This window comes from Bacidia gigantensis, assembly GCF_019456465.1.
Source record: "Bacidia gigantensis strain McMullin 20006 chromosome Unknown contig_304, whole genome shotgun sequence".
Taxonomy (NCBI): Eukaryota; Fungi; Ascomycota; class Lecanoromycetes; order Lecanorales; family Ramalinaceae; genus Bacidia; species Bacidia gigantensis.
The window spans coordinates 1,607-12,440 of record NW_025408609.1 but is presented as its reverse complement, the minus strand read 5'-3'; the positions used below and the strand labels follow the sequence as shown (position 1 = coordinate 12,440).

At 28.2% G+C, this 10,834-nt stretch overlaps 2 protein-coding genes across 2 annotated transcripts; one reads left to right on the top strand and one right to left on the bottom strand.

Annotated features, from left to right (window-relative positions):
* Positions 1 to 417: 417 nt before the first annotated feature.
* On the top strand, positions 418 to 3,789 carry KY384_008667 (uncharacterized protein; the record flags this gene model as incomplete). Its single annotated transcript, XM_044817155.1, has 6 exons — positions 418 to 858; positions 913 to 1,099; positions 1,148 to 1,412; positions 1,460 to 1,690; positions 1,820 to 1,887; positions 2,288 to 3,789. The coding sequence occupies 6 exons, from the start codon at positions 418 to 420 to the stop codon at positions 3,787 to 3,789; spliced, it is 2,694 nt and encodes an 897-aa protein (XP_044665750.1).
* A 327-nt stretch (positions 3,790 to 4,116) lies between these two features.
* On the bottom strand, positions 4,117 to 5,307 carry KY384_008666 (uncharacterized protein; the record flags this gene model as incomplete). Its single annotated transcript, XM_044817154.1, has 1 exon — positions 4,117 to 5,307. The coding sequence occupies one exon, from the start codon at positions 5,305 to 5,307 to the stop codon at positions 4,117 to 4,119; it is 1,191 nt and encodes a 396-aa protein (XP_044665749.1).
* Positions 5,308 to 10,834: the final 5,527 nt, after the last annotated feature.

The window sequence follows — 10,834 nt, the reverse complement described above, 5'->3', positions numbered from 1 at the left end:
TGAAGTAAAAGGATTTTCAAAGAGATAATTTAATTATAATAGTGGGCCTTCCTCCTCCTATCGATATATAAGTACCGTAGTCTACTTAACTGAGATCATCTATGAATTCAACCACAATTGAAGCTTGCCTAGTTCGTCACAGGATCATTTCACACCATTACGAATGGACTCTTCCAGCATTTAGATGTCTCAAAGCATGTCCATCAAAAATTGTGAGAGCGAAGTCTGAGGAGACCCAATACAGCAGTCTGAAAATAAGGCCCCCTACCTCCTAAGCACTAACTATAGTTTCTCTTTCGATCTCCACGCAAAAGCAAGACCCCAACGTGAGTCACCGCTCGGACGTTTATCGCAATATTGTAACAATAATTTACAATCTATGATCTTTAGCTCCGCTTTTCGAAGTAGTCTCCAAGCATGTCAACTACTGATTCTGATGTGGAAGACAGGCCCAATCCAGAACCTTCCCAGCCTCCATTGAAGAGATCTAAAGATGTCTCTCCCCAGCAAAGCATTGACAAATTCTGGAGGAGGTTCACCACCAAACACCCCGGGAAGCCTTTCACCACCTTACCTGACAATCTGTATGCGAAACGAGCTGCAATACAAGCAGCTCGGCAGCCTGCTGCATCAAAAAATGCAGTCGCGTCATACGAACAGGCTGCCGCGACCTGCAAAGCAAAGGTTGACAAGATTGTCCACGCTTGCCGGAGGCTGAATCAAAAGTACAAGGATCCTCATTTCGACATCGAATTTGACTATCTGCAGTGGCAGTGGTATGGCCGTGTAGAGGACTGCTTGGCACCTCTCGATGCCGATGAAACAGAGCTTAGGCCTTTGTCGGTCAAGAGGGTCGAGGTGTGTTTGGCACCCCTGGGAAATTATCTCTAAGTGCTGGGCTAAATGCAAAAGGACATATTCGACGAGCCTCAGTTCTATATTGAAGGTATGACGGCAAGTGACGTACGTCAGGGGCGAGATGGAGATTGCTGGTTCATGTCGTCCATCTGCACCCTGACGAATAAAGAAGATCTCCTTGAAAGGGTCTGTGTTGCCCGAGATGAGAAAGTCGGGGTCTACGGCTTCGTTTTCCATCGTGGTATGTTCCAACTATGGACTCATCTTTAGCTGGCTGATGGAAAATGAGATGGCGAATGGATATCAGAAGTGATCGATGACAAGCTGTACTTGGCCAAAGAAGATTTTCACGAATCACTCTGGGAACAATTCAGTTGGCTTACAATTGACATGCCGAACGCTGATGACGAATACCGAAAAGTCATGCAAACAGGCAGCAAAAGTTTGCATTTCGCGCAGTGCAAGGACCAGAACGAGACATGGCTCCCACTTCTCGAAAAAGCTTATGCAAAAGCCCATGGCGATTATGGTGTTATCGAAGGGGGTTGGGTGGGGTAAGGAACCTAACAATGATGAATCGCTATGCTCATGTATGGCATAGTGAAGGATTAGAAGACTTGACTGGCGGTGTTACGTCTGAATTATTTGCTGCTGATATCCTTGATAAGGACAAATTTTGGACAGACGAGTTAATGAATGTTAACAAGCTATTTCTCTTTGGCTTGGCTCAGATGGGTGGCTTGTTCGGGGAGAGAAGGGGTATCATCGAAAAACATGCTTATTCAATCATGGAAGCAAAGGAGTTGGACAACTTTCGTTTATTGAAAATAAGGTAAATTCCCGCTACAGCCTTTTACTTGGGCAAAGATGGACGGAACAAACCTCTAGAGGAGCCCGTGCAATATTTTACCAGGCTGCCTAGCTGTACTTGCTCCTCAGCCTCCGGCTAATTGAAGTCTAGGAATCCATGGGGAAAACACGAGTGGGATGGTCCGTGGTCAGATGGGTCGGAAGAATGGACGCCCGACCGTGAGTAGCCTTATTACGAAGTCCCATTACCGTAGTGAGGACGTTGGATCTGATCTAGGGAACGCCTTCTTGGGCCAATGACCCTAAGCCAAATTACAATACTGACCCAAAAATGACAGGCATGCGGCGCCTTGGTCATATATTTGGAAACGACGGCGTAAGTTACGTCCTGAAAAGAGAAAAGCCCTGCATCTTGCTCATCTGATAGGTTTTCTGGATCTCGTATAAAGATCTTCTCAAGCATTTCCAACACATTGACCGCACTCGGCTTTTTGGCGCGGACTGGTCAATCACACAACATTGGACGAATGTAAATGTCCCCTGGACCGTCAACTACCTAGATACCCATTTCAAGATATCAATGCCCAGAGCTAGCCATGTTGTCATCGTCCTTTCCCAGGTAAGATCTTTGCTGGTGTCAAGGAAGCCATTCTTATGATTGCATTACAGCTGGACGACCGTTATTTCCGAGGTCTCACTGGCCAATACGATTTTGAACTTCAATTTCGCCTGCATAAGGATGGCGAAGACGACTACATTGCACGAAATAACCCCTCATATTTCATGACTCGCTCAGTGACCACAGAATTAGAGCTTGAAGCTGGGCAGTACTCTGTAATGATCAAGGTTTCTGCCACTAGGGCCAAATCAAAGCCAACCCCGGAGCAAATCATCAAGAAGACCTGTCACACACGTCGAGATAAATTGATGGCGGTTGGTTTGAGCTATGACCTCGCTCACGCTAAAGGTCGTTTCAAGGAAATCGAATCGGAACGGAAAAAGCGCCTTCAGGTGGAACGACGTGAAAGGAGAAGACGACAGGCTGAAAAAGCGTTTGGAGCGCAAAGAAAGGCGAACAAGAGAGAAAAGCTCAAAAGACTGCGTCTTGAGGCTAAAGAGAAAGCTAAAAAAGGAAGCGAAGCAGAGAATAAGGACGAGACTTCAACAGAGGATAAAGGGGCAGAAATCGTGATCAAAATTGGTGAAAGCGGTCTAAAATTTGGTAAGGCTCAAGACATAGATGAGCATGGCAGGAGCAAGGCTTTGGAAGGTCACGCTGCGCAAGGAGAGACGAGCAAATCACTAAAGGTGGTTGTGGAGGCTTACGACAAGATGGGAGGTCTACAAAGAGGTACACAAGCAGTGAATGAGGCGACGGAGCCATTCAAGAAAAATGAAAATGCACTGATTGAGGAAGGCAGTCCCGCGTCGGGAGAGGCTGAAGCTGCAGACAAGGATGACAAGGGCGTAGAAAAGACGACCAATACCGGAGTTGTGCTGCCCGCAACAAGCGAGTCAAGGAACCGGCAGGAAGGCTTAGCTTCCTTACCCGGCCTGCAGCCTGACACTTCGGCCAAAAGCGGCTCTAACGCAGAGGAGAAGAAAGCAGACGATCCTAGTGTTATGCACTATACGCCTGCTGATAGTGATGTCCATGCTGGAATCAGGACAGATGCGAACAAAACCAAGAAGTTTGATCCTGAGATGCTACCTCCGAAGCTCCTGCTAGATGAAATCAGCGATGATGGCCTCAGCTGGGCTAGCGATGTTGATGTACCTTCTAGTAGTTCTTCTGAAGCCGAACCAGACTCCGATGAAGAAGACCCAGTATCCGAGCCTTCGGTCTCATCTCCGTCGTCCGAAAAACAAGCAGACGATATTTCCCCATGGAACGCGGTCTGCGTCATTGGTTTGCGTCTTTACTCGAAAGGGTCGCAGGCTGAGATTGAAGTCGTCAGACAGCAAGATGATGGGGGAAGTACGGGGAACAAGAAATTGGATGTGGACGATCGAGCAGCAGACGCGACGAAGAAATTGCAGAAAGGTAGCCCTCAAGAGGAGCGGCAACTGAACACTGTGGACACAGCGCCGGTAGGGGAGGAGGAATCGAAGCAGGGGTAGAGAAGAGGACATTCTCCGTCTGGATAGCCGTTCAGGTCGTTGACCGCGGGATGTAAGCGATGTCGTCTGCCGTCTGCCATTTCCTGAATTTTGTCGCAGTGCAATTCTCCTTAGGGCCTCATTATTCGTCGAGGACATTGTCTTGGTGCCCTTTTAAACTTGTTTCCATCAAAGCGTATGCGTATTTCACTCATTATAGTCAGCTCAGTTTATAGCTCATTATAGTATACATGATCAGGAATACAGTCAATGAGAAGTCCAAAATCGAGCAAGACAGATTCCTGTCTTATATGAGCAAATGCACCTCCAGCACAGACCTTTGCAACATCATCCTTCCCCATTGCACATAGCGAGTATCGTGCGATAGAATCTGAAGCTGCACAGCATATCAGATGCAAGGGCGATAAGCACAAATCTGTCGAGAAAACGGAGAGCTTTGGCGAAGTACTTTTGTCGATAGATTTTGCAGCCATAGAGCGTATAAGATGCCAGAGTGATAAGCCCAAGGATGACGAAAGAAAGCTCTGTCAGGAAAGTACTTTTACAGTATCCGCCAAAGGCCATAGCACTACCTGTATGGGTCTTGAGCGTTACCCCTAAGATGGTGGGCCTGGACGAGGTGAACTTGATATTTGCTCCATTTGGTAAAGTCTGTCTTGGATTTACACCCGGGAACCGGCATCTAGCTGGCCCTTGTATTGTATTGTAGTGATTGTCTCTCATGTGCTTCTGGTATGAATATAGGTTGTGAAACATAGTTGGATCAGTGCAGTCCTCCTTGCTGCATTGTCTGGGGTTCCATTTGTGTATATCGCGAACGTGCATGTTGAGGTATTGTTTATTTTTGAAGGCTGATGCACAACCCTCATAGGTACACACGTAGGGTTTTGAGAGCAAGATCTTGGCCTCAGCGGATGTTATCTTGCAGCCAGACTCGTGGCCCCTCATCTGGGGTAGGTACTTGACCTGGTAAGTACAGCCGTGTTGAGCATTTTTGCAAGGAAATTCCCAATGGGACAGCTCGTCTTTGGAGCCTCCCGAGTAGTACTCGGCTGTTATCCTTTTCTCCAACGAGCTAGGCTTACTCACGGTCTGGTTGTTGGTGATGTTGATAGTCGAGAATTTCTTCACAAACTCTAACGGTGATATGACGGTGGCGTTGTGGGGCTCTCTATTTTCTTGCTGCAGCTCTTCGAGCATTGCCTCCTCAAGACCGGCGGGGATTTGCTCGTCGTTGGTACCGCTCACAATGTTGCTCATAGCTTCAGCTCCTACAAGTAGCTGAGGATCAATAGGGATCTCGTCGTCATCAGTGTCATCGAAATCAGGAGGGTTGGTAACGTTCGGTGGCGTAGCGGCTTGCGGGCTTGGGGTCTTGTGGAAAAGTACTTTTGACGCTCGTAGTAGGTCAGACTGCATGCGCCTCAAAGAAGGATATAAGAGAGTCTCACCTGGTGGATGATGCTCATCTCGATCCATTTCTTGCTGCATCCATTCCGTAACATCTTCTTTCCTCATACTGCGACTAGCTTTCTGCCGGTCGTTTTTAGCAGACGCATCGAGATGATTTTCCTCATATCTTTTGGTTTTATTACTTCTACTAAAAAGCTAAGGCTAGGGCTAAGGGGGCTATAGTATTTATTATATAACTTAATTAAGCTTTTTAATAATATTAATATTAAAGTCTATAGTATAATTATAACTTAAATTATAGAAATTATATAGCTAGAAACTAGTAAATATAATTATTTCTTAATTAAGTATTATAACCTTGCGCAATAGGCGTGACTAGGTAACCGCTATAGGATAGAGACTATAGCTATATTAAGTTACAAGAAAGAATAACTAAAAAGAGGAAAAAATAGCTAAAATACTTAAGTATACTTAAGCATTAAAAGTATTAAACAACCTTTAGATTAAATAAGCTTAAAGTAATTAAAAGTTAAATATTATTAAGTAAGTTAAATAAAATTATATATATAATATTTTTTATTCCTTTCTTTAAATAGATTTTTTTATATTTAATATAATATTTATTCTTTATTATAAAATCTAAAATAGTTATAATTTAATTCTATTTTATTATTTTACTTTTATTTATTTTTTAATTATTATTTATATTTTAAAAGAACTAACTTACTAATTTATAATTAAATTAATTAATATTATTTACTAGTTTAAATACTAAAATTATAATATATTAAATACTTTTAAAATAAATATAATTAGATTTATTATAAGTAAATAATACTCCTAGTAAAAGTATATAATATATTAATTAACTATTACTAAAAAAGATAGAATTAAACCTTTAAAGTTGAATTTCTTTTATAAAAATAAAAAAAAACCCTATAATTAGTTATTCTAGTTAAATCTTTATTTTAAATTAATATTTAATATTAAAAGTAAAATTAAAATAGCTTTTACAATAATATATATAAAAAGTAAAATATTATTATAAATTAGTTTAGACTTTAGAAAGTATATAAATAAAACTATTAATATAGAAATTTATAAATAAATTAAAAATTATTCTAAATATAAAAAATAAGTTTAATAAATATTTAAACCTATTAATAAAAAATAATATATTAAATTAGTAATATAATAATTATAATAAACTAAAAAAGTAACTAATTATATAATTATTTTTTAGTATTATATAGTAATAATAGAATAGAATAATAAAGTTTAAATATTTATATTTAAATAAAAACTAAAAATAATATTTAAAATAAGCTTATATACTATAGTAGAGAAATTAAAAATATTAATAATCTTATAAAAATAGTAATTAAAATTAATAATAAGCTATATTAATAATATATAAAATAAAACAAATAATAAGAATAGTATATAAAATAAATTATTATAAAATATAGTAATAATATAATAAGATATTAAGGATACTATAACTATAAGGCAAAATAATTAAGAAGTACTAATCTATAAAGTAACCCTATAGAGCTAAATATATTAATATTATAATATAATAATAAAGGTAATTATAAGAAACTTAACTAAAGGAAATATTATAAATATAATAAAATAAAATATATTATATATAATTATTAGTTAAAAAACTAAGTATAAAGATAGTTAAATATTTTATAAAAACTTCTATTACTATACTTATTATTAATTAATAATAAAAAAGCTAAAAACTTAATAAGTAATATAAACTTAAATATATTATTTTTTATGATAATAAATAATAATACTTAAAAACAAATATTAATTAAATATAAAAAATAAAAATAAATTAATATATTAAATAATACTCTATAAAATATAAAAAAAGTATATAAATTATTTAATATAAACTTTAATAATATAATAGAATAATTTAAATAAAAATAATAAATATATAAATAATATAATTATAAATAAAAATATTTTAAAAATAAACTATAAAACCTTTTTAATAAACTAAGATAGTATAAAAATATAAAATTAAGAAATAGTAATAAATAACTTTTTAAAAAAGTACTATACTTTTATATAAACTTTTAATTTAAATACTAAGTAAATAATACTATATATATATTAGAAAATGAAATCTAAAAAAAAAAAATATAATAAATTATTTATTAGGAACTTTATAAAAGAATTATATAGACTAATTATATAATTAACTAATATATATTATATTTAATTAATAAATATAAAAATAAGTTCTTTCTAAGATATAAAAATAAATAATATAAGTTATATTACTAATCTTTAATAAAAGAACTAAAAAATAGAATATACTTATTATATATCCTCTAAGAAGAAGACTAGCTTTTAATATAATAATAGAACTTTATATAGTAATATTATAAAAATATATTATATAAAATATATTAAACTAAGAAATTATAATAGGGAATATTACTTAAAATAATAATTAATAATTTTAGTAAAATATAAAATATTAAAGGATATAACTTATATATTACAATAAATATATAGCTTAATAATATACTAATAACTATATTTATAAATATAGGAGTAAAAAGAAATTATATCTTAAAATAAAAAGTATAAAAAGTATAAATTAAAATATAAATAATAAATAAATTATATATAATAATAATAGCTATAGGAGATATAATAGGAATAAACTTAATTATAAAAAAACTATATAAATAGTAATAGTTATTTAATAGTATAATAAGAATATAATATTTAATATATTTAAAATAGCTATTAATAATATTATACTAAGGATATTTTAGTTAAAAAAGTAGAATTTAATTATTAACTAATTATTTAAAGAATTAAAATTTAAAAATAAGCTTATTATTAAAGCTTAGAAACCTAAGTAGTTTATAACTATAACTTTAAATAAAAGAATCTAATAAAATATTATAAGTATTTATATATTTTAAATCTTAAAAAATAAGTAGTTAAATAATATATTAATTTTAGTAAATATAAAAGAAAAATTAACTAATTATAAAGCTAGAAAAAAGAGTACTAATAAAGCTTTTATACTATAAAAATATAAAAAATAAAAAAAAAGTATTATTATTATATTAATTTTAAAATTATTAGATTAAATTAATTAATAATAAGTAACTAATATTTAAACTTATATATTAATTATTAAAAATAGAATTTAAAACTTTAAATAAGTATTTAAAAAAAAATTTATAAAAAAATTTATAAAGTTATTATTTTTTTAGCTAAATACTTAATTTTTTTTATTTTAAAAAAAAATAGTAAACTATAATTATATATAAATTATAAAAAATTTAATAAAATAATAATAAAAAATTAATATTTATTACTAAATATAAATAAATTTAGAAATTAATTATAAAAAGTAGAATAGTTTTTAAAACTTAATATATATAGAGTATATAATTTAATATAAATAGTTAAAAACTATAAATAAAAAATAGCTTTTAAAATAAAATATAAATTATATAAATATATAATTATACTTTTTAGGTTAATTAATATATTAATATTATACTAAAAACTAATTAATAATATTTTAAAAAACCTATTAAATAAATATATTATTATATATTTAAATAATATATTAATATTTTTAAAAATAATATAATAATATATAAAAAATATTAAAAAAATATTTATATATTTAATAGAAATAAACTTTAAATTTAAATTAAAAATATATAAATTTTATATAAAAAAAATTTTTCTTAAAATATATTATAAGTATTAAAAGCTTAATAATAAATTTAAAGAAAATATAAGTAATATTAGATTAGCTAGAACTAATAATAGTTAAAAAATTATAATTATTTTTTAAAGTAATTAACTTTAATAAAAAATTTATATAAAAGTTTTTATAAATTATATTATTTTTAATAAAGCTAATAAAAAAAGAAATAAAATATAATTAAATTAAAGAATAATAATAAGTATTTAACTAACTAAAAAAAATATATATATAAAAATTCTAATACTAAAAACTTTTTAATTAAAAAAAATAATTTAAATTAAAACTAATATATTAAATATAATAATAAAAATATATTTAAAATAGAAGATAAATAATAAATAGTATTTTATAATATATTATTTATATAAAATAATAAATATAAAAGAAAGCTATAATATTTATAATAAAGAATTAATAGCAATAATTAATATATTTTAATAATAAAAAATATATATAAAAAAAGTAAAAAATATTAAAATATTTATAAACTATAAGAACTTAATATACTTTATAATAATAAAATAACTAAACTAATAATAAACTAAATAAATAAAACTATTAATATAATATAAGTTTTAAACTAATTATATACTAGAAAAAAATAATATTATTATTAATAAACTTAATAAATAATTAAATTTATATTAATAAAAATATAAATATTTAATAATAATATTTAAATAAAATAATAATAAAATATTATATTTAATATAAATTAATATATTTATAAAAAATAATTCCATTAGCTAAATATAAAAAATATATTAAAGTAATAAAATAGCTTAAAAATAGATTAATTTAAAATAGAAAAAGCTATTAAAGTATTAATAATAATATTATATACTAAAAAAACTTTTATAGAAACTAATAAAAAAATTTTATAATAATCTAAAGTATAAATATTTAAAAATAATTAAAATATATAAACTTATTAAATAAAATTAATTTTTATTAAATATAAAAATAGTAATTAATAAATATATTAAAGAATACTTTTTATATAAAAGAAATAAAGCTAAGAACTATAAAAAATATAATTATTTATAAAAAATATACTTATTAAAGTTTCTATAGCAATATATTATAATAGATTTTATAATAAAGTTATTATTATTATAAAACTTAAAAACTAAAAAAATATATAATACTATAATAGTTATAGTTAATAGATATATAAAATATATTATAATAATACTATTTAGTAAAATATATAATATAGTATAATTAGTATATATATTCCTAAGTAAAATAATTAGAATTAAAAGATTTTTTAAAGAAATAATTTTTAATAAAAATAAATTATTTATATTTTTATTTTAAAAAATAATTATAATAAAAATTAAAATAAATTAAAGCTTTTTATAGTATATTATTTAAAAATAAATAGTTAAATAAAAAAAATAAATTAAAAATTAAAAATATATTTATAATATTATATTAATTAGAACTAGAATAATTAAATAAAGCTTTTATTTATAGTAAAATTAATACTTAATAATTTAATATTAAGTATTATAAAAATAATATTATTTTATATAAATTATAAAAAAAATTTAAATATAAATAATATATTAAAAGAATTATTAAAATTATAAAAAGCTATTAAATATATATTAGAACTTAAATAAATATATAAAAATATTATAAATTTTTTAGAAAAAGTATAAATTAAAATAAAAAAATAAAAAAATAAATATAGAATAAATAAATTTTAATTAAAAAAAAAAGATAAAATATAGCTTTATATAAAAAATCTTAAAATAAAATAATTAAATAAGAAATTAAATTATTTATAAATTAGCTTATTTAAAATCTAAAAATAAAAAAAATTTACTAATTATAAATTAAAATTATTAAATAATATAA